Below are 23,606 nucleotides of genomic sequence, written 5' to 3'. Positions count from 1 at the left end.
AATTAAATGTACCTACTGTCACAGCTTAACTCCACACACAAAAAGCCCACTCTGAGGTTCAGGTGTAGGGGCAAACTGCCGCAAAAGATGGGTTACGCTTATACAAATCCTTAGGTATTTTGTAAACCTCTTTACCTACTTTAATCTATTCCAAAAGCGTATTGTTATTTAAGTTGTCAATAAATGTTAGTGTATATGACATTCTAATTCAATGTTAGAACACTTTCATAAATACAAATAAAAAATAAAAAAACATCTACAATACTTAGGTATTTTGTAAACCTCTTTACCTACTTTAATCTATTCCAAAAGCGTATTGTTATTTAAGTTGTCAATAAATGTTAGTGTATATAACATTCTAATTCAATGTTAGAACACTTTCATAAATACAAATAAAAAATAAACATCTACAATAACACATTTGATATTAGGGAACTTTTTAATGGCACTTTAGTGGTTGGAAACTGGAAGTACAAAGTACAAAATAAAACTGACTAGCAGAATGCAGATGAGGCCTTCGTCAAGCATTCAACAATGACTGTAGGTATTTCCAAACAGATAAACGCATTAAACTCATCATCAACCTGTGACGCATTAATCCTTATGGAAATGTAAGAAATACATCGTATTTTATTCATTTGATATTAGGGAACTTTTTAATGGCACTTTAGTGGTTGGAAACTGGAAGTACAAAGTACAAAATAAAACTGACTAGCAGAATGCAAATGAGGCCTTCGTCAAGCAATCAACAATGACTGTAGGTATTTCCAAACAGATAAACGCATTAAACTCATCATCAATCTGTGACGCATTAATTCTATGGAAATGTAAGAAATACATCGTATTTTATTTGTGTTATCGTATAACTTCCGTTATCATCACAACATTAAAATAACTCTTTTTCAAATTCAAAGGAACATATTTTTAATTGCCAAACTCAGTGGTGTTGTGGTTAACGCTGTGGCCTTTGGATCTGGAAGTTGGTAGTTTGAGTCCAAATCCTAGTCAACAAATGTATCGAGCTGTATTAAGTGAGGAACGACATCTATAGGTGACAACTAAAGAGCTACACCAGGAAGGGAAGTGAAATGAAAAACACGTGTTTAGTTCGCGTTGGAATGAAAAAACAGAGCTAGAGATCAGCGATATAACTCATTGTGAGTGGGGAATCTCTATCTAATAAGTTCGACTAATCGATCATCGCATTTCGAAAGTTATATCCACTTTTTTTACAGCAATAATTTGCGAGATACAGCCTGATTTCCTCGAATTTGCCATCAAAAATTTTGTCAAAGGAGAACGAATGTGCCATCAAATTCAAGGAGTTTTTTGCCCGATTTTTGTTCCATACTTTTAATATCGCTCGTCTCTTCGACTTGTAATGCCAGAAAGGGAAGTGAAATGAAAAACGTATTCAGTTCGCGTTGGAATGAAAAAACAGGGCTAAAGATCAGCGATAAAACTCATCGTGAGAAGCGGGCTCAGCTCACCATCTCATCGGTGACATGGTATTTCTCTCGGAAAGGTGGTTTCTTCTTGAGGTCCACGAGTTCGTATAACTTCCGTTATCATCACAACATTAAAATAACTCTTTTTCAAATTCAAAGGAACATATTTTTAATTGCCAAACTCAGTGGTGCAGTGGTTAACGCTGTGGCTAGGCCTTCGTCAAGCATTCAACAATGACTGTAGGTATTTCCAAACAGATAAACGCATTAAACTCATCATCAACCTGTGACGCATTAATTCTATGGAAATGTAAGAAATACATCGTATTTTCCTTCGTGTTATCGTATAACTTCCGTTATCATCACAACATTAAAATAACTCATTTTCAAATTCAAAGGAACATATTTTTAATTGCCAAACTCAGTGGTGTAGTGGTTAACGCTGTGGCCTTGGATCTGGAGGTTGGTAGTTCGAGTCCAAATCCTAGTCAACAAATGTATCGAGCTGTATTAAGTGAAGAACGACATAGGTGACAACCAAAGAGCTACACCAGAAAGGGAAGTGAAATGAAAAACACGTGTTCAGTTCGCGTTGGAATGAAAAAACAGAGCTAAAGATCAGCGATAAAACTCATCGTGAGAAGCGGGCTCAACTCACCATCTCATCGGTGACATGGTATTTCTCTCGGAAAGGTGGTTTCTTCTTGAGGTCCACGAGCGCTGCATAATCATCCGGAGAATCTGATGGAACCGATGTTACGATACCGGTGCCTTTGTCTTCCCGGATACTCAACATGGGCAGTGTGTAGATCACAGAGTGTGACGTCACGGGAGCTTTCAATGCTACACCGATGATATCCTGGGGGATGAAAAAATAAAATTAGACGAATAAAAAATAAAATTAAAAAAAAAGCAAGGGTCAAAATTTTCGATAGAACACGACAGTGTATGGATACTCAACATGGGCAGTGTGTAGATCACAGAGTGTGACGTCACGGGAGCTTTCAATGCTACACCGATGATATCCTGGGGGATGAAGAAATAAAATTAGACAAATAAAATATAAAATTAAAAAAAAGTAAGGGTCAAAATTTTCGATAGAACAAGACAGTGTACCAAACTTCAAAAGTGTCTCAAGGCTAGTTAGCTTTGAAGGTAGTGCCTCTGATTTCTCTTTGATAAGCGCTAGGTCGCGGGTTCGATTCCAAGTAGGGAGGAACCTTATCCTAAAGAGATAAGGTTCGTTCTCGGACCGGCTAACTTTATCCTATCATGTTCGGGCTGAGCCCACTCGAGGCCCCTGCTACTACGAACTCAAGAGAAAGGGTTGTTTTGAGGCCAAGCGGGAAAATTGTTGCACACAGTGTAATTGTTGCGCCAAATCAAAAACCCGCTACCCCTGTGACCCTCCCCCCCTTCCTGCAACTAAAACGACCTTCATTCAACCTGACAGGCCAGACCCTTCCCCAGCCATGGCAATTTCAGCGCCGAGCCTGGAGTATACAGGGGTCTCGGAGGAGGACTGTTGTCTACCCGAGTGTGTTCTGTGTTCGGAAACACCCTGTAACTTTCACGATCAGATGGCGTGTGAGATATTCGCCAAGTATTGCATCACGGATTTGAAACTACCTGATACGTATGAAGAGTGAAGAAGTAACAATAATCATAGTACATTAATTGGGACCTGGGCAAATGATTTAGAATTTTTGGCAAAGGTGGAAATAAATGAAATGTGCGAAAAAAAATGAAAATACTAAGGGTAATGTTTTAACCCACTCAACTAAATAGTACCTATCTTTTTAACTTAAGAAACTGAGAGCTCAATAGTTCAAAGTTGAACCTCTTTATTACATATAAACTCATAAAATTGATAATTGACAGTAATTAGTTCAGAATAAAGCCAATCTTACCTGGACATGATTAATTTCTCAGGTTCATAATAGATGGCAGCATCTCCACACTCCACAATCTTCTTCTGTAACAACTTCTTCACTTCTTGCACTTTCTTGCCTTTGAATTCTCCCACCAACATGATACCATCGTAGAAACCTGGCAACGAAAACGGAGGTAAATTATTCAATAAGATCTCAAGTTTGTCTGGCTGGGGGACCTCAAACAGGGAGTATACCAGCCTGAATTTCCCTTGCTAAAGAAATAGCAAAGATTGAGTGCGAAGGGCATCCACTCGTAAAATTTGTAGCCAAGTTTGTCTGGCTGGGGGACCTCAAACAGGGAGTATACCAGCCTGAATTTCCCTTGCTAAAGAAATAGCAAAGATTGAGTGCGAAGGACATCCAATCGTAAAATTAGTAGCTAAAACCAAATGGCAGCCCAAAGCAATCACCCAGTTAGGGCTGACTGAGAGGTTGACGAAAAACGGCGACCCCGTCTGTACACTGGAAAAGTCAAAGAAAAAGAAGATCTTAAGCTAAAAAAAGAAAGAAAAAAAAAAACATATAGGTAACAACAGAGATCTAGAAATTTTAAGCAAAAAGTTGTGAAAAAAACTTCATCTAACCTTTCAGATACACCAGTTCCTTGGCTTCCTGTAGTTTATCCTTATCGTTCTGGCTTTGTATTTTGAGTTTCTCATAGACAGTTACCGCGCAGAGGTTCCCATATTCTGGCACTTGAATAATTGGCACGGGATCGTAGGGAAGCACCTGGAAAACAATAACACAGCTAATATTATGGGGAACCAATAGCAAAGTTGATATTATCATTGTGGAACCAAAAAATCAAGCTGATATTCCACATTTAGATCTTAGATCCAAAAGACCAATAGTTCAACCACCAATACGCGGGATCGTAGGGAAGCACCTGGAAAACAATAACACAGCTAATATTATGGGGAACCAATAGCAAAGTTGATATTATCATTGTGGAACCAAAAAATCAAGCTGATATTCCACATTTAGATCTTAGATCCAAAAGACCAATAGTTCAACCACCAATACGAAATCAAATCAAAACAAATCATGGCCCTACATGGTTTTTGGTAGTAGGGGGTCAAGGGGAGGTTTCCTCAGACCTAGATTTTTGTCAGAGCTCATTCTCTCTCTCTCTTCTGCTTTCAGACTGGAAGGTTCTCTCTGCTCCCTCTCTCCTCTCTGTGATATGTATCTCCAAATATTTTAACATGATTTGATTTTTTTTTCAACAAGAGTTTCCATTAGAGTATTTAAGATGACCAAGGAGTCTTTCCTATGTAACTTTTCACGAGAAATCGATCGGTGTAAATGTAAGGGTTCCAGGAATGATGGTTCACGAAATATGCGCTTGTAACAAGCCAATATCAAAAAATTTCGAAAGTTATATCCACTTTTTTACACCAATAATTTGCGAGATACAGCCTGATTTCCTCGAATTTGCCATCAAAAAAATTGTCAAAGGAGAACGAATGTGCCATCAAATTCAAGGAGCTTATAACAGTATTTCTCACTTACTTGATATTGAGCGCATTTCCGTTTTCCCCTCGGAAGGTGCCTCCCTGCAGTAGATGTGCTACAGTGTAGTATGCCATGTAGATAGTCGAGTCAGATAAGGATTCAATCAGCCACTGTTCATCCCACGGCAGTTTCGTGCCTGATAACACACATAGCAAGACGTAAAATGAGTAAGTAAACAACCCATGGCAAGACGTAAAATGAGTAAATTATTTCCTATAGGATAAGGAAAGTAAAAAACAATCCCAGTACCAGCCGAGTTAGCTAGGGAGATAGCCTTCTTTGCCAACAGAATTATACTACTCCTCGGCCCTGGTTACCCGGGGCCACTGGAGTACCTATACCTATCACTCGCTACTACTGCTACAAAACAACAGCCGTTGTAAAAAGCAGCAAATGAGCTCTTGTGGAAATATATTATATAGTACCCTGGTAAAGCCATGCATTGAATTGGAAGCTAGCCTGCCTTGTGCTTGTAAGGCTTGTAAGCGCTAAGTCGCGGGTTCAATTCCTGCCTGGGGCCAAATTTATCCTTCACAGATAAGGTTCATTCTCGAAACAGAACATTATAGCTTTCTTCCATAGCAAGATGTAAAATGAGTAAACAACCCATAGCAAGACGTAAAATGAGTAAATTATTTCCTATAGGATAAGGAAAGTAAAAAACAATCCCAGTACCAGCCGAGTAAGGAAATATAGTACCCTGGTAAAGCCATGCATTGCATTTGAAGATAGCCTGCCTTGTGCTTGTAAGACTTGTAAGCGCTAAGTCGCGGGTTCAATTCCTGACTGGGCGAAATTTATCCTTCACAGATAAGGTTCATTCTCGAAACAGAACATTATAACTTTCTTCTATCCCGTCCTCCTCTCTTCGATTTCAAGATGATAGGTCTCAGTATTTATGCTGGGGGATTACCATCTCGGGATTGAGATGAAACGAGGATTTTCCTATACTTAATACCCCAGGTCAACCTCGGATTGAACTCAATCCTGAAACAATCCACGGTGGTAAAACTCGACCTTATTGTTCCCTACATTTTCTTCTTCTTTGAGTGCCTATCCGTTACGAATGTTGGCAATCATCATGGCTAATCTTATCTTGTTGGTGGCAATCCGGAAAAGTTCTGCAGATGATTTTTCAGTGTGAAACATACGAATAACTATTAGTTTAGTGAACTTTAAAATGAACTTAGCGGCCCCGCATACTTTTACACCCAGACCTTGCTAACTTTTTTCTTCTTCAATACATAAATCATAGAACTTGGTCACATTCGCCACAAATCACCCCTCCCCTTGTGGTTCTTGAAGTAAGGATAGGCTCTCATGTGGAAATCCCTGACCTAGCTCATTTGTGAAAATGAAAGTATTTTCTGCCAGTCGCCTAACCCTGATCATTTCCCATTTCCAGCCTAGAAGACCAGCAAACCGAGCTGTCGACACAGACGACAGCCGTAGACCATCACCCGGGCAACCAACCCCCACTTCGGATACCACACAGACCAAACCTCCTGACAACATATACAGCGCATGTATCAAAACTGCGCGCCGCAGGCGACGTGCCAAGAAAAGGGAGCCTACTCAACTCGTAGGCCGGGGTATAGACGTGCCACCCGTTCAACTGTATGGTGTACTGGATCAGCTGACTGATCAGTTCAATACGGTAATGAACACCCAACGCAGGCAAAATAGGGGATTCCCTGAGACCCAAATACCGGATAACACACGGCAAATACAGGATAACGCACGGCAAATACCGGATATTATGAACAGGCGAGGTGGTTTGAACGAAGAGGAATTAGGGCTTGAGCTGTTCTCGATGTTGGATGATAGAGCAGGAACAGCAGATGCTACGGCCCAAGCTAACCAGACAGGTAATTTAGATGGAGTCTTCAGAGACAGCCTTTGAAATACCTACAATTTTTCTTTCTTTTACCACCTTAATAAAGTGGCGAAAGCTTCTGAATCGGAAATTAGGTTAGGTTAGGTCTTTTTGGGGGATAAGACCTTTAGAAACAAGGGAAATATGTAATAAAAAAACTATCGAAAACTATCGATGGTTATCGATAGTTTTTTTGAAAAATATCGATAACTATCGATGGCGCCGACTATCGATAGTTCTCCTCCTCTATCGAAAACTATCGATGGTTATCGATAGTTTTTTTGAAAAATATCGATAACTATCGATGGCGCCGACTATCGATAGTTCTCCTCCTCTAACCTTGGGTACACTAAAGGCCCGTTCTCACTTGTTTGAAAAAAAAAAAAAAATCGTATCATGTGTAAGTGGCCTACAAGAAAAAAATCGGATGAAACTCACGACAAATGGGAACGGGCCTTTAAGGGACTTTTCTGTCCTATCTCAGCAGGAACAGAGAATGAACAAGGTACATTATTTTCTATTCTACAATTTAGTTGGATTACTTACTTTGCCAGAACATCTCAGATCCACAGGGTACCAATACTGGAACTCTCGCCTCATTATGTCTAGCTTGGCTTTGGGTACTCGACACTTGGGAGGGAATGGGGCAGACTTGAAGAATACGTAATCCCACACTTCTGGAGTGAGGTCTTCTGCTCTGCAATCAAACACGAGAGACATTCACATTAAATTTTCATTAAATGGTTCAATGAAGCTCCATATTGAAATAATGTACCCAATTGTAAGTTGTCTAGCTGAGTGACATTAAAGAGGAAGTAGACCAGCTATATCCGCCTGAAATTGTCGTTGCTAAAGACAATAGGTAAAGTACGAAGGGCATCCCCCGTAAAAAATTTGTAGGCAAAATCAAATGCCAGTTCAAAGCAATCAGCCGTCAATCAGCCTATGAGAGGCTGACGAAAAACGCCGACCCCGTCCGTACACGGGAAAATGCGAAGAAGAAGAAGATCAAATTGTAAGTCGTTTGATGTTCACACCAGATTTTCTTCTTTCCTGGTGACATAACAATATTCTCACTTACTTGATATTGAGCGCATTTCCGTTTTCCCCTCGGAAGGTGCCTCCCTGCAGTAGATGTGCTACAGTGTAGTATGCCATGTAGATAGTCGAGTCAGATAAGGATTCAATCAGCCACTGTTCATCCCACGGCAGTTTCGTGCCTGATAACACACATAGCAAGACGTAAAATGAGTAAACAACCCATAGCAAGACGTAAAATGAGTAAATTATTTCCTATAGGATAAGGAAAGTAAAAAACAATCCCAGTACCAGCCGAGTTAGCTAGGGAGATAGCCTTCTTTGCCAACAGAATTATACTACTCCTCGGCCCTGGTTACCCGGGGCCACTGGAGTACCTATACCTATCACTCGCTACTACTGCTACAAAACAACATCCGTTGTAAAAAGCAGCAAATGAGCTCTTGTGGAAATATATGTAGTACCTACCCTGGTAAAGTCATGCATTGAAATGGAAGATAGCCTGCCTTGTGCTTATAAGGCTTGTAAGCGCTAAGTCGCGGGCTCAATTCCTGCCTGGGGCCAAATTTATCCTTCACAGATAAGGTTCATTCTCGAAACAGAACATTATAACTTTCTTCTATCCCGTCCTCCTCTCTTCGATTTCAAGATGATAGGTCTCAGTATTTATGCTGGGGGATTACCATCTCGGGATTGAGATGAAACGAGGATTTTCCCATACTTAATACCCCAGGTCAACCTCGGATTGAACTCAATCCTGAAACAATCCACGGTGGTAAAACCCGATCTTATTGTTCCCTACATCTTCTTCTTCTTCTTTGAGTGCCTATCCGTTACGAATGTTGGCAATCATCATGGCTAATCTTATCTTGTTGGTGGCAATCCGGAAAAGTTCTGCAGATGATTTTTCAAACCACCCTATGTTCCCCACATCGATTTTTTTCAAGCTTACCTAGTCCGTAGGTTCTCGAGCAGGCATACTCATGTAGCCAGTTGAGAGAGGCGCCGAAATTCCTCCTCACTTCATCATGATACGTGTTCATGTTGGCTAGACACTGCTCGGCCGCTGCTTTCCAAGTGGGCTCTCCATAGTCCAGATACCATTGATCACATAACGCTACCACACACTCGTCACCCGACCTAGAAACAGAAAGGAGGTACAGAAATGACGTGTATGTCCAAATTTGGCGGGAAAAGTTTATAATAATAAAAAACTCGGCAAAAGATTTTCATCTAGAATGCCAGCCTAATTAGCTTAGTTGGTAGTACGTCTGCCTTGTAAGCGCTAGGCCGCAGGTTCGATTCCCACCCGGGGCGGATTTTATCCTGATGGGATAATGTTCGTTCTCAGAACGGCTGGCTTTCTCCTATCCTGTCTTCCTTCTCTCTTCGATTTCGGGACGATAAAACCATAGCAGTTACAGCTCCCTCTGTCAAACCTCTTGGAAAAAAAAAAAAATCATCTAGAAGTTTGATAGAGGAAATTAATGTACCTACTGTCACAGCTTAACTCCATACACAAAAAGCCCACTCTGAGGCTTAGGTGTAGGGGCAAACAGCACTAAAGGATGGGTTACGCTTATACGAATCTACGAACTACTGTCTTATCGTTCCGCAATGGAAGAGAGGAAGGAAACAAAACAGGAAAAACAAAGCCGTTCCGAGAACGAACCTTATTTGTTTAGGATAAAGTTCACCCAAGCAGGAATCGAACAAGCGAGGTTTAAATTTAAAGACAAAAGAAATATTCAGCCACATGAAATAATCTAACAGCTGATCTCTCGCGCAAAAAGTGGCCAATTTAAATTCCTTGTCACAAAATATACCCGAAATTCTAGCACCAGAGCACATAGGGGACTGAAATGTCCGCCAATGACAACTTCCTATTCTCAGGTGGGACTGCTCCTACGGGACAGAATTGTCCTTCCCCTGTAGAATCGTTCATTACGTTTGAGTACATTCGAAACGAAGGCTTTCCCATCATAGATAGTGACGATTTTGATTTCGATTACGTAAGTACAAGACTGTCTCTGGCAGGATAAGAAATGTATCCTTATCTTGCCACAACTTTTCACAATTTCGACTCTATCTCGAAGCGTTTTTGGACTTGGTGCGCTCTGCCTCTTAGCCATTCATATCTTTATGTGGGTAGGTAGCTTTTTATTCGATTTATTTTTAATTTTACTTAATTTTTATTTGTCTATGTTATTTGATGTAAAAATGGGAATCAAATCCCGTAAAATAATAATAATAAAAAAAGAAAAACAATGTGTGTGAAACATACGAATAACCAGTAGTTTAGTGAACTTTAAAATGAACTTAGCGGCCCCGTATACTTTTACACCCAGACCTTGCGAACTTTTTTCTTCTTCAATACATAAATCATAGAACTTGGTCACATTCGCCACAAATCACCCCTCCCCTTGTGGTCCTTGAAGTAAGGATAGGCTCTCATGTGGAAATCCCTGACCTAGCTCATTGGTGAAAATGAAAGTATTTTCTGCCAGTCGCCTAACCCTGATCATTTCCCACAATAAAATAAAATAATAATAATAATAATAATAATAATAATAATAAAAACAATGTGTGTGAAACATACGAATAACTATTAGTTTAGTGAACTTTAAAATGAACTTAGCGGCCCCGCATACTTTTACACCCAGACCTTGCTAACTTTTTTCTTCTTCAATACATAAATCATAGAACTTGGTCACATTCGCCACAAATCACCCCTCCCCTTGTGGTTCTTGAAGTAAGGATAGGCTCTCATGTGGAAATCCCTGACCTAGCTCATTTGTGAAAATGAAAGTATTTTCTGCCAGTCGCCTAACCCTGATCATTTCCCATATCCTGGGGGATGAAAAAATAAAATTAGACGAATAAAAAATAAAATTAAAAAAAAAATAAGGGTAAAAATTTTCGATAAATCAAGACAGTGTACCAAACTTCAAAAGTGTCTCTAGGCTAGTTAGCTTTGAAGGTAGTGCCTCTGATTTCTCTTTTGTAAGCACTAGGTCGCGGTTTCGATTCCAACTAGGGAGGAACCTTATCCTAAAGAGATAAGGTTCGTTCTCGGACCGGCTAACTTTATCCTCTCTTCATGAATTCACGTGACGGTAATGTGTTTCTACCTTTAAATCCCTGTTGTTACAGTTCCCTCTGTCAAACATAAAAAAAAGATTAAATACCGTATACATACCTGACCAGTCAGTCGTAGCAGAACGTTGATCTTGCCCTCGCAGTTCCCTCTGTCAAACATAAAAAAATGATTAAATACCGTATACATACCTGACCAGTCAGTCGTAGCAGAACGTTGATCTTGCCCTCCACCTCAGTGAATCCCTGATAGGCCATATTCCTCGCAGACCGCTCTGTACACACAAACACCTCCCCTGTGGCCGTCGTGAAAGCAATGTAGGCCATGTCCGGCCTCACCCAGGCGTTGGTTTGGCCGTACATTGTCTCCGGCCTTAGTGTGGCCGCTACAAGGAACACAGGCTTCGAGTCCAGGCAACTGGGAAACAAAGACCGAATCGTTTATTGAAATAGCATATTGGTTTATTTCCAAAGAGAAGAAAGAAAGAAGCTTTGATTTTTAGCCCCTGAACTTTAACAAAATATCAGAATTGCAAGCTGATGCAAAGCTTTGTTCTTCCTATTCTTACACACTTCCTAAGGCTCTCTCTCTCTCTCTTTCTTGCTCTCCTCTCTACCCCTTTCAGCAGAGGCAAGAAACATTTATGGTCGACCTTAAAGCAATGTAGGCCATGTCCGGCCTCACCCAGGCGTTGGTTTGGCCGTACATTGTCTCCGGCCTTAGTGTGGCCGCTACAAGGAACACGGGCTTCGAGTCCAGGCAACTGGGGAAACAAAGACCGAATCGTTTATTGAAATAGCATATTGGTTTATTTTCAAAGAGAAGAAAGAAAGAAGCTTTGATTTTTAGCCCCTGAACTTTAACAAAATATCAGAATTGCAAGCTGATGAAAAGCTTTGTTCTTCCTATTCTAACACACTTCCTAAGGCTCGCTCTCTCTCTCTCTCTCTCTCTCTCTCTCTCTCTCTTTCTTGCTCTCCTCTCTACCCCTTTCAGCAGAGGCAAGAAACATTTATGGTCGACCTTGAGCTTTGATTTTTAGCCCCTGAACTTTAACAAAATATCAGAATTGCAAGCTGACGAAAAGCTTTGTTCTTCCTATTCTTACACACTTCCTAAGGCTCTCTCTCTTGCTCTCCTCTCTACCCTTTTCAGCAGAGGCAAGAAACATTTATGGTCGACCTTAGCACTGAGAGTTAATAAAGAACACCCTTGAGAGAAAACCCCTTTCTCTCAAGCTTTCATAATACATCACAACTTCCTCCTCAATTGAATATGCTGTTGTTCTGCCACATTAGCACACATACTCACCACAACTTGGCCGGATAAGGCTTCACAAGTCTCATCTTGATGAGGGTATACTCCTACATTAGCACACATACTCACCACAACTTGGCCGGATAAGGCTTCACAAGTCTCATCTTGATGAGGGTATACTCCTACATTAGCACACATACTCACCACAACTTGGCCGGATAAGGCTTCACAAGTCTCATCTTGATGAGAGTATACTCCTGAGGTCCGACGCCCTCCCCGCTGGCTCGGTCATGGTCCATACAGGGTTGGTTATCTCGCGGTGAGAACACCGTGTAGCGTTTGCCATACTTGATCTTATGGCGGTCACGCAGACGCATGAATTGCCACCGGACGAACGAGTCGAAGAACGGATTCGAATCTGTCGTAATGAACGTGCGTCGCCAATCCACCTGAAAGAAATGAGAAATGAAAACATTCGGAATACGATTGGAGTAGAAAGATTACAACACCTCATTGAAACATCTAGAATATTGTGGACACATCAGAAGAATGAAGCAAGAAAGTTGAATTGCCACCGGACGAACGAGTCGAAGAACGGATTCGAATCTGTCGTGATGAACGTGCGTCGCCAATCCACCTGAAAGAAATGAGAACGGCGTTCGAATTAGAAATGAAAACATTCGGAATACGATTGGAGTAGAAAGATTACAACACCTCACTGAAACATCTAGAATATTGTAGACACATCAGAAGAATGAAGCAAGAAAGAATACCGAATGAATACTTTGGAATGGGAACACAAGGAACCAGGAAAAGGAGGAAGACCAAGAATAAGATGGAAAGATATGATTAACAAAGGTATTGGAAAGGGAAATCAGGACCCTAGTCTCATAGCAACCAGACTTTTAGAGATCAATTATGGTGGAGAGGTTTCGTAAATAGCTTAGAAAATATTTATCTACTAATATCAAGTACCTACTTAATCAGAAATAATAATAAAAATGTGCCTTGATATAGATTAAAATTCAAACCCACTCCTTCCTGTATGCCAAGTCAAACCACTATATAGCACACTATGCTAACAAGACGAGACGAATACTCACATGTATACCAATACTATGCAAGTCCTGGGAAAGGGAAATCAGGACCCTAGTCTCATAGCAACCAGACTTTTAGAGATCAATTATGGTGGAGAGGTTTCGTAAATAGCTTAGAAAATGTTTATCTACTAATACCAAGTACCTACTTAATTAGAAATAATAATAAAAATGTGCCTTGATATAGATTAAAATTCAAACCCACGCCTTCCTGCATGCCAAGTCAAACCACTATATAGCACACTATGCTAACGAGACGAGATGAATACTCACATGTATACCAATACTATGCAAGTCCTGAACAGCCAGGGGACTATGCTAACAAGACAAATACTCACATGTATACCAATACTACGCAAGTCCTGGACAGCCAGGGGAGGAAAATGATCCAGCCAATGAGATGCATCTGCAAATTTTCGGATCTCATCATCTTCCAAGCCAAGAGATTGCATGATCTGCCATTGGTACTTGGCACTGCCTGCCTTGGCTACAGCTTTGCTCTGGAAAATTTCAACAGGATTTATTTATTTTCATTTTGAAAAGCAGAACCATAGTCCCCCCCCCCTAAAATATCTACTTACTAGGTACAATATATTTCTATCTACCTATTCAATAAATTTTATTGAGATCTTTAAATACATTTAAATTCAAAAACAACTTTTTTTTTTAGAAAACTAATTACTTACCTACTGTGTAGTGTGAGGTGCATCACTTCAGGGGATCAAGTTAAAGTTTAAAAAATACTAGAGAAAGGATAATGACTGTTTCCTGTCTTACCTTCTTCCCTTTGCTTTTATCTTTGATGACGGGATCATCATCATCCTTGTCAGTTTGTGGCTCTGTATCCTCGCTTGGGAACTGAGGTGGGAACCCAAAAGACTCCATTTCTCTCTTCAACTTGTCAGCACATGCCTTGATGGGCATCCCGGTACAATGAAAACCAAATGGGAACAGAACCCGCTTTCCCTTCAGTCTGTTAAACCTAACAGAGAACTGTGAAAGAAATTTTCATAAATTAAGAATTAATAGAGGGGAATAGATCAGTCCACATTGAAAGTTATGTACAATGTACAAATTCATCAAACATTAAAATAATTTGGTTCATCCTTTGTTCAGTTGCTCAATAAAAATTTAATTGACACATGAAAATGAGACTGTAACATCTGAGGGAGGGTCAGATTAATACCCATTACATAGCATGAAATATTATACACCTTACAGCTTTTGGGGTCAAGTGGATCAGGTACATCTCCTCATGTCTTCTGACAAAGTGTTTCAGACATCAAAGCATTTACCCCTTCATGAGTTTAATTACAGTTAGTTGTAAAGTAACTTCCCGAGATGAATAGGCTGTTGATACAAGAAAGTGGTAATAAGTAATAGGTTTCATGTAGACTTACCTCACACTTGGATAGAGAAAATGTATGTCCCAGATGAAGTCTTCCATTCATGTACGGAAATGGAAAGGTTGTGAAGAACTTATCGTCAGGAGATGACCTCACAGCATCACCCACTGTCTCTTCGTAAATCTTCTCCCTGAACCTAACAGAGAACTGTGAAAGAAATTTTCATAAATTAAGAATTAATAGAGGGGAATAGATCAGTCCACATTGAAAGTTATGTACAAATTCATCAAACATTAAAAGAATTTGGTTCATCCTTTGTTCAGTAACTCAATAAAAATTTAATTGACACATGTTAAAATGAGACTGTAACATCTGAGGGAGGGTCAGATTAATACCCATTACATAGCATGGAATATTATACACCTTACATCTTTTGGGGTCAAGTGGATCAGGTACATCTCCTCATGTCTTCTGACAAAGTGTTTCAGAGTTTCAGACATCAAAGCATTTACTCCTTCATTAGTTTAATTACAGTAAGTTGTAAAGTAACTTCCCAAGATCATCTTTGTGTTAAAGCAGAGAGCTTTCTCACAACTTTGTGGGTATCACGGTATTACAAGTCTTTCATTTACTCAATCATCATATTTATAAATTCAAGGAGTTTTTTTGTCCGATTATTGTTCCATACATAATTTCAGAATATTTATTTCTCAAATCATGTGAGAAGTCTATTCTTTGTAATGGAAATCCAAAAATGGGGGCATAATAAGAAGGGAAACTGTTAAACTCTCACAAAAAAATCTAAAACATCAATTATTTGCAGTAAAAAAAAAGCTGAAAAAAATCTGCGTTTGCATACTCTCATGTCTGTTATGGTGAGTCGTTCTAAGGCCAGCCACTCACTATCAGGTAAACCTGACAGGTACCTACACCTAATCAGGTCTACCTGTCAGATGTACCTGATACTTGATGAGCACACACACTATCAGGTAGATCTGACAGGTACACCTGACACCTGATGAGCTCACACACTATCAGGCAGACCTGATCAGGTAGATCTGACAGGTACACCTGACACCTGATGAGCTCACACACTATCAGGCAGACCTGACAGCCATGGCTGAAAAGGTCCGTCCGTCACCTGATTGTGAGTGGCTGGCCAATGCCACCTTGAAATGTTTTTGTAGAGAATTTTTTCCCCTCTTTTTCCCAGTTGTTTCGAGAACAAACCTTTTCTGTTTAGGATAAAGTCTGCCAGAAGCTGAAATTAAATCCACGATCTAGCGCTTACAAGGCAGGCGGGCTACCTTTCAAGCTGGCAATAGCCCTCAAACCTTTTACTAACGTGGTATTTAGATCTCTCTTGATAAGCACGTTGCATAACTAGATTATTTCACGGCGTTCATATAAATTGTCAATATGTATAGGGGTTTTAGATCTTCGAGTTTCAGGGAAATTTTCAGACAGCGGCGATAGCACGTTGAATACGCCAGTTCCCAGTCAATCACCTTGGTTAAGCAACGTTTTACGTAGTTGGTATCCGGATGGGTGACCCAATTCTGTGCTGCTGGCTTTTCCCAGCCCCACTCAGGCTGGGTGAGGTGAATGTGAGTAGGCAGGTAGATTTTCGGCGAATGGATGGTTATGGTTATACAGTGGCGTTAAACCCTTGAAACTGTGTGTCACTGTTTGTGTGTGTGTTTTTAAATTGAAAAAAAAGAGGTTTTACAGAGGGAACTGTAACTGCTATGGTCTTACCATCCCGAAATCGAAGAGAGAAGGCTGGGTGAGGTGAATGTGAGCAGGCAGGTAGATTTTCGGCGAATGGATGGTTATGGTCATAGAGTGGCGTTAAACCCTTGAAACTGTGTGTAACTGTTTGTGTGTGTGTTTTTTTTTTTTTAAATTGAAAAAAAAGGGGTTTGATAGAGGGAACTGTAACTGCTAAGGTCTTATCATCCTGAAATCAAAGAGAGACGGAAGACAGGATATTGGAAAGCCAGCCGTTCCGAGAACGAACATTTCCTTTTATTATTATTCCAGGATGAAGATGATCCGGATGAAGATGAAAGTATTTGAGGCACGTGGATGTGGGCTGAGTTTTGAACCCTCGGTCCCTGAATTGTGAGCCCCTTTCGTACGCCCTACTAACTGCAATCCGATATACAGAGTATTGTAAGTTGATTGGGGGAAAACGAAGTTGTGAAACCGTGTTAAATGTATGTGATGTTAATGGAATTTATTATTGTTATTATATTGATGGTGGATGTGCCACAAGCCATAGGTTATTGGTATTATAATGAGACTAGATGTAGGATGTCTTATTTTGACAGTCCAGTGGGCTCTATTATTATTATGTGGTCAAATAATACTTGTGTCCATATTCGCCCTACTAACTGCAATCCGATATACAGAGTATTGTAAGTTGATTGGGGGAAAACAAAGTTGTGAAACCGTGTTAAATGTATGTGATGTTAATGGAATTTATTATTGTTATTATATTGATGGTGGAAGTGCCACAAGCCATAAGTTATTGTTGTTATAATGGGACTAGATGTAGGATGTCTTATTTTGACAGTCCAGTGGGCTCTATACTGGGCAAATAATTTTATCATTATTGCCAAAATAAATAGAGGAATGACAGTAGATACCCTGATACTTGCTGTGAGCACTTTATACCGCCGTGCCGTAGCGTAGGGATAGAAAAATAAATAGCACAAATTGCTATGTTTTTCTCTCTAATAGGGTTAAACCCTTTGTTTAGTTCTTAGTCACCTTATTTTATATAGAATACTCTTACCTGTTAAGTTTTACATATTTAAATACCTTTTACACTATCCATAAATAATTTTATCATTATTGCCAAAATAAATAGAGGAATGGTTCTCTACCACCTAACTTGGAGCTCTATTATCATGTGGTCAAATAATGCTTGTGTCCATATTTGCAAATAATTTTATCATTATTGCCAAAATAAATAGAGGAATGACAGTAGATACTAGATACCCTGATACTTGCTGTGAGCACTTTATACCGCCGCGCCGTAGCGTAGGGATAAAAATAGCACAAATTGCTATGTTTTTCTCTCTAATAGGGTTAAACCCTTTGTTTAGTTCTTAGTCACCTTATTGTATGTAGAATACTCTTACCTGTTAAGTTTTACATATTTAAATACCTTTTACACTATCCAAGTAATAGGTTTCATGTAGACTTACCTCACACTTGGATAGAGAAAATGTATGTCCCAGATGAAGTCTTCCATTCATGTACGGAAATGGGAAGGTTGTGAAGAACTTATCGTCAGGAGATGACCTCACAGCATCACCCACTGTCTCTTCGTAAATCTTCTCCCTGTCCCATTCTTCTTGGACTTCTTTCTCGATTTTTTGAAGATATTCTACCTTGAAAGTTCCTTTTCTTTCAACCTACAAATTAAAGAGGTTGTTAATCAATAAATATTTTCTATGCTACAACCTTTCAGGAAGGTCTATGTTACAACATAGTACAATCACTCTACTTCACAGTTTTAGGTTCCATTTTGTTTTCACTTTTGGTCTTTCCTAGTGCACATGTTAATAAGCCATTTTTTAAAGCAGTCATCTTTCAATTGCTCTCCTAATTTTTTTAGAAAATCAACATAGGATGTCTAATTGTTTTAATTTTTTGGGAACTTACCATAGTGAAAAAATAACAGTATAAAAAAAATATACTGTTGGCAATTCTATTTATTTTTGAATCTCTGTTAATGATTACATTGAACAATGTTGTGATGTGTGGCAAATATTAATTGGATAACAAACATAGGCGATTTTTTGTAGATATTCTACCTTGAAAGTTCCTTTTCTTTCAACCTACAAATTAAAGAGGTTGTTAATCAATAAATATTTTCTATGTTACAACCTTTCAGGAAGGTCTATGTTACAACATAGTACAATCACTCTACTTCACAGTTTTTGGTTCCATTTTGTTTTCACTTTTGGTCTTTCCTAATGCACATGTTAATAAGTAAGCTATTTTTTAAAGCAGTCATCCTTCAATTGCTCTCCTGATTTTTTAGAAAATCAACATAGGATGTCTAATTGTTTGAGAACTTACCATAGTGAAAAAATAACAGTATAAAAATATACTGTTGGCAATTCTATTTATTTTTGAATCTCTGTTACTCAATGATTACATTGAACAATGTTGTGATGTGTGGCAAATATTAATTGGATAACTAACATAGAATTTCAACATGGGAACATAGGTTCAAAGTTTACAGTTATCACTGAGGCATAGCATGATTCATGACATCATGCTGAGCTTGGCAGATTAAACTTTACATCGGCATGGAATGTACACTAACCACAAAGTTTCAGATAATAATAAAACTTCAAGTTAATCTACATTTCACACTGTATGGTCAGGTAATGAAATTCCAAGGTAAATTACACTAGGAGGGTCGAATTCAACGGAAAAATAGGTCAGAATTAATTTGGTGGACAGACTCTGACATTAGGTATGTCCTAACCTCAAAACACTATTTCATCAGAAATCAAAACAATTTATATGCGATTCATTTCGGAGGTGACTAATATTCCTTGAAAGAACTATTGAGCTAGGGCAGTATGTGTAATTACGACGAATTCCATGCCATATTGACGAAGCAGAAGCACACCAAGTAAGGTGATTAGACAAGTTTTCCTCCAGAGTTCATGGAGACCAATGCAAATTTGTGAAATGAAAGAGAGAAATGTATTTTGTCCACTTACCATGATTGAAATAGAAGAAAAATTGTCCTTATCACTGGCCTTAGTAACTTTTCAGATGCTAATGATATGAAAAAAACACTTTATCAACTCGCTGAAATTAAAAACCGCTGCATTTTCATGAAAGTTGGCAAAATTTTCTCATTTTGATTTTTCACTTGAACAAAATTTATTTTTCAAACTCGGTGAAATGCATTTCAAATTGCAGATACACGTGGATCGTAGGCGCTCCAAAAGCGAAAGGGGATTTCAAAAACAGCAACGTTGCATTGAAGGGATTTTTTGTATGGGATTTTTAACGGGACAAGTCAGTGTGCATAATTTCCCCACATACTAAAAAATATTATGCACAGAGGGAAAAAATACATATTTTTGACAATGCACATCGGAATTATTAGGGCCCTATGATAAAATTATAGGGCCATAATGTCGCTAGATGGGTATAGGATTTTTTGTATGTACCTACCAGACGTTTATTGAAAAAAAAAGATCATTTAGGATGATGCACAGTCGGATGTAAAACGTGCTTGCTTTTAAAACGTAAAGTACTGAGTTCGATTCCCTGAATTGAAAAAAAAATCTTGAGGGGATAGAAATCGTGCATAGAAAAATTTAGAAAAATGAAAAATGCACAAAAATCCCGCAAGAGTTCTCCCCCCCCTTGAATAAATTTCCGTTTCTGTGAAATTTTTCGCTTTCTCATTTAAAACGTATTTCATTTATTTTTCTGTCGGCTACCTGAAAGGCAACACTGTATTTTACATGGAGGTATGAATATAATTTTAGTGATAATTTTAGTGATGGTATTTTAGTGATAAAAAAAAGTTTGAAAAAAAAAGATAAGCAAATCGCATTCGCAATCTGTTGGGTTTTCCGATTTTCCATTTTTCCGTGTTTTTACTGAAGTGTTCTAATATTCGGATTTTCCATTCAAGGTCCAAGTCAGTCTCTAATTCCAGGATCCCAGTGACTATGAATTTCATTTAACACAATCAAATCTACTTTGAAATGTAAGAATCAAAACAGGTACCCCCCATACAGAGTTCAAAAAATATCTGAAATTTTCCACTTTGGTAATTGCAGAAGGAATGTCTTTGAGGGCTTAAAGTAGGTATTTTTTCACTAATTTTTTTATGTAACACCTATATGTGTTTTCCAGACATGAGTTGAAATAACACATTGAAAACACCAGCATGGGTCAGTCTGAAAGCATAAACAAGTTGACAGAGGGTGTGGATACAATACAAGAAGAGATTGTCAAGCATGCCAAAGCTATCTCAGAGATTACATCCATTACCTATGAAGAATTCTTGCAACATCTTTTCCACATAAATACATTGTAAGTTGAGTTTTTACTTGGTTATAAATACCTAATACCTTCATGATTTTTACTTGTACCAAGACTAGGGATGTGCAATCAAACAAAGTATTGCAATCCTGATAACTTATAAATACCTAATACCTTCATGATTTTTACTTGTACCAAGACTAGGGATGTGCAATCAAACAAAGTATTGCAATCCTGATAACTAAGTAATAAACTTATGGGGATTACCATACCAATAGATACTAACATTTGGTACTTTCTCCTTTGGTAAGCTTTGGTACACCAAGTTAACTATTTGACTTTTTTTTTTTTTTTAGAGTGCAATATGATGCACAAGTGTTTATCACATTATCAATGTAAAAAAATTAATTTAAACTAAAGCAGAAAAGTTCACACACACCACACAGGGTAAAAATGCAAGGGATTTTCAGTAGCCAATTTTGTAAATAATAGAAAGGGGGATACCTGGTTAACTTTTGGGGATTTTAACTAAAGTTCAAGCCGGGAAGGAAAAAGCTTCAAACACAATGGTGAACTAAGTGTAAAATTCTTCTAAAAAGTGATCTATTTGTTCTAATGTAGATTGCTGAAATTCTCTATTTGGCGATTTTGAGATTGTTCGTGAGTTTACGGCTTTCCAAAGTGAAAACACTTTGAATGAAATTTTTAACCAAAGTTCAAGCCGGGAAGGAAAAAGCTTCAAACACAATGGTGAACTAAGTGTAAAATTCTTCTAAAAAGTGATCTATTTGGCGATTTTGAGATTGTTCGTAAGTTTACGGCTTTCCAAAGTGAAAACACTTTGAATGAAAATTCTAGAATCCATCTATTGCTTAACAGGTTTGCCATCAAGAAAGGAACTGATAGCACTGTTTTCTGGAAAGGAACAATCAGAATTGCTGTGATAAGGAAAAACATTCAGTCCTCTGCTTTGGAAACAAGCAAGCTGTTGAATCTGAGCCAGTTTTTAAAAGTAAGTTGTCCTCTGCATGTGTTATTACAATTGGACCATGCTCCAATTACAACTGGACCATGCTCCAATATGACATCCTTTCACACCTTGGGTGCAATATCTGTCTAAAAGTTTGCCATCAAGAAAGGAACTGATAGCACTGTTTTCTGGAAAGGAACAATCAGAATTGCTGTGATAAGGAAAAACATTCAGTCCTCTACTTTGGAAACAAGCAAGCTGTTGAATCTGAGCCAGTTTTTAAAAGTAAGTTGTCCTATGCATGTGTTATTACAATTGGACCATGCTCCAATTACAACTGGACCATGTTCCAATATGACATCCTTTCACACCTTGGGTGCAATATCTGTCTAAAGCTACACCTTTCTTGCTTGGGCATTAAAGATGTTGATTCTTGTAGAAATACCAAGGCATCCTTGATTAATTTTTTATTCCATATCTGGTACCTAATGTTTAGGTGTTAAATTAGAAGGCTGTTGTGATAAGAATTTCTTGCACTTATTAAAGGTACCAGAGTTGTATCCTTTAAAATTTTGTTGTCTGTGTTGCTTATGGGGTCTGAATCCCATAGCAAGGGGGAAAAAAGATGAATAATGTTTAGGTGTTAAATTAGAAGGCTGTTGTGATATGAATTTCTTGCACTTATTAAAGGTACCAGAGTTGTATCCTTTAAAATTTTTTCATCTGTGTTGCTTATGGGGTCTGAATCCCATAGCAAGGGGGAAAAAAAGATTGAATGTGTAGCCCGCGATGAACATTTCGTACACCTGAAAATGGGAACTCCCATTAATTAAACTCCCCCTTAACTTTATTTTATTTTTATTTTTTAAGATGAGTTTTTTTCACAACCGTTTTTATTTCGTAGCAATGAAACTACATTAGACTCACTTGAACTGTGTTGTAGCATGTCCATTACAAACGAAGTACCTTGAAACTTTATCTGAGAATATTGTCTTCCCCCTCTTTTAATTCAGATTGTAAAAACACTTGATGACATGATTAAGATCAGTCAAGACAATGGTTCCAGCAGCTCGTCAGATGTGAAACCAATCACAGCATCCATGCTACTTGAAGTTGTCAATGTGAAAACAGAACAAGACAAAGCTGTGTCTGTGTCGAGTGGAGATTCCAACGATAGCTGTGTGATTTGTTTTGAAAATAAGCCTGACATTGTACTCCCCTGTATGCATTCGTTTTGCCACAAGTGTATAGACAGCTGGTGAGTTATGCCCCATTTCTTAATATTTACAATGGTCATGTAGGTATCCATTTTATTTATTTTATTTATTGTCTTCAATACCAGTTCGAGATTTAACCAATCGCAGCGAATTGGTGGTTAAATTCTGCTGTAAAATGGTTTCCATTCATCTCTTAGCACTCCAAGCATTGTGGTGGCGAACTTTTACTTTGTGATATATTTTGCAAGCTATTATTATGTTGATTAAATGTGTTACCTGATGACTTGACTTGGACTCGAACCACCAACCTCCAGATCCGAAGTCCACCGCGCTAACCACTACACCACCGAGGTTGGTGCCTATGAACCTCTCATCATGAGGAGGCACAGTATCCACTGAGATGTAGAAAGGTTCATACAGGAATTCAAAGTTGGTCACCTCATGACTGATATGAATTCTGTCGTCATTGGTCGTGTTCTCCCACCTGAAATAAGTTTACAAGAAATTACTAAAGGATGTCCACACTTAGTCGACACCGTCGATCGACTTCGACTGAAACCATACAATGCCTCGACAACATAGATTCACCTCTTCACCTCGTTGATCGACGGGGTTGACTATGTGTGGATACAGCTTAATGTTTAAAACTTTCAATTGATTAAAGGTTCAAAGTTACGCGTTGAATCATTTCAAATGAAGAATCGCTCATTAACAGTTACAATACTTACCTGGAGAAGTTGGTCGCATATTGATTGTAGATGAGGTCCGTCTGTCA

The 23,606-nt window shown here is 38.7% G+C and overlaps 3 protein-coding genes and 1 long non-coding RNA gene across 4 annotated transcripts in view; 2 read left to right on the top strand and 2 right to left on the bottom strand.

Moving 5' to 3' along the window:
* LOC103517877 (leucine--tRNA ligase, cytoplasmic) overlaps positions 1-19,277 on the bottom strand; it is a gene marked incomplete at its 3' end in the record, with an annotated part of 32,528 nt that extends 13,251 nt beyond the window's left edge. The window contains 19 exon segments of the mRNA XM_026829826.1: positions 3,359-3,497; positions 3,967-4,111; positions 4,269-4,338; positions 4,895-5,033; positions 6,640-6,805; positions 7,320-7,470; positions 7,855-7,993; positions 8,764-8,951; positions 9,653-9,740; positions 10,643-10,661; positions 11,100-11,325; positions 12,370-12,614; positions 13,601-13,762; positions 14,040-14,255; positions 14,663-14,791; positions 17,953-17,991; positions 18,418-18,459; positions 18,704-18,764; positions 19,231-19,277. Of these exon segments, the coding sequence (XP_026685627.1) occupies positions 3,359-3,497; positions 3,967-4,111; positions 4,269-4,338; positions 4,895-5,033; positions 6,640-6,805; positions 7,320-7,470; positions 7,855-7,993; positions 8,764-8,951; positions 9,653-9,740; positions 10,643-10,661; positions 11,100-11,325; positions 12,370-12,614; positions 13,601-13,762; positions 14,040-14,255; positions 14,663-14,791; positions 17,953-17,991; positions 18,418-18,459; positions 18,704-18,764; positions 19,231-19,244 (2,378 nt within the window).
* On the top strand, positions 4,900-6,667 carry LOC113470999. The gene is made up of 2 exons (XR_003393864.1): positions 4,900-5,064; positions 6,303-6,667. It is a non-coding gene; the product is annotated as an uncharacterized LOC113470999 (long non-coding RNA).
* LOC113470997 (leucine--tRNA ligase, cytoplasmic-like) lies at positions 11,334-12,287 on the bottom strand. Its single transcript, XM_026829823.1, has 2 exons — positions 12,220-12,287; positions 11,334-11,671 (listed from the first exon to the last, which is right to left on the bottom strand). Exons 1-2 carry the CDS (start codon positions 12,252-12,254, stop codon positions 11,530-11,532), a joined length of 177 nt encoding a protein of 58 aa, XP_026685624.1. The 5' UTR covers positions 12,255-12,287; the 3' UTR covers positions 11,334-11,529.
* Positions 19,278-20,154: 877 nt separating the features above from the next.
* LOC103517876 (RING finger protein 141-like) lies at positions 20,155-22,876 on the top strand. The gene is made up of 5 exons (XM_026829825.1): positions 20,155-20,366; positions 20,516-20,695; positions 21,524-21,656; positions 21,768-21,899; positions 22,628-22,876. The coding sequence occupies exons 2-5, from the start codon at positions 20,550-20,552 to the stop codon at positions 22,874-22,876; spliced, it is 660 nt and encodes a 219-aa protein (XP_026685626.1). The 5' UTR covers positions 20,155-20,366; positions 20,516-20,549.
* Positions 22,877-23,606: the final 730 nt, after the last annotated feature.

Source organism: Diaphorina citri, unplaced genomic scaffold (assembly GCF_000475195.1).
Source record: "Diaphorina citri unplaced genomic scaffold, Diaci psyllid genome assembly version 1.1 scaffold1999, whole genome shotgun sequence".
In the NCBI taxonomy this organism is placed as follows: Eukaryota; Metazoa; Arthropoda; class Insecta; order Hemiptera; family Psyllidae; genus Diaphorina; species Diaphorina citri.
This window is presented reverse-complemented; position numbering and strand designations above follow the sequence as displayed.

Bases quoted from the DNA above. Each gene is read 5' to 3' on its own strand.
- LOC103517876 (XM_026829825.1), top strand. From the start codon at position 20,550: ATGGGTCAGTCTGAAAGCATAAACAAGTTGACAGAGGGTGTGGATACA. The intron at 20,696-21,523 runs GTAAGTTGAGTT...ATTGCTTAACAG, and splicing joins CTTTTCCACATAAATACATT to GTTTGCCATCAAGAAAGGAA. The intron at 21,657-21,767 runs GTAAGTTGTCCT...TCTGTCTAAAAG, and splicing joins ATCTGAGCCAGTTTTTAAAA to TTTGCCATCAAGAAAGGAAC.
- LOC113470997 (XM_026829823.1), bottom strand. From the start codon at position 12,254: ATGAGACTTGTGAAGCCTTATCCGGCCAAGTTGTG. The intron at 11,672-12,219 runs GTGAGTATGTGT...TTGTTTCCCCAG, and splicing joins CCTTATCCGGCCAAGTTGTG to TTGCCTGGACTCGAAGCCCG.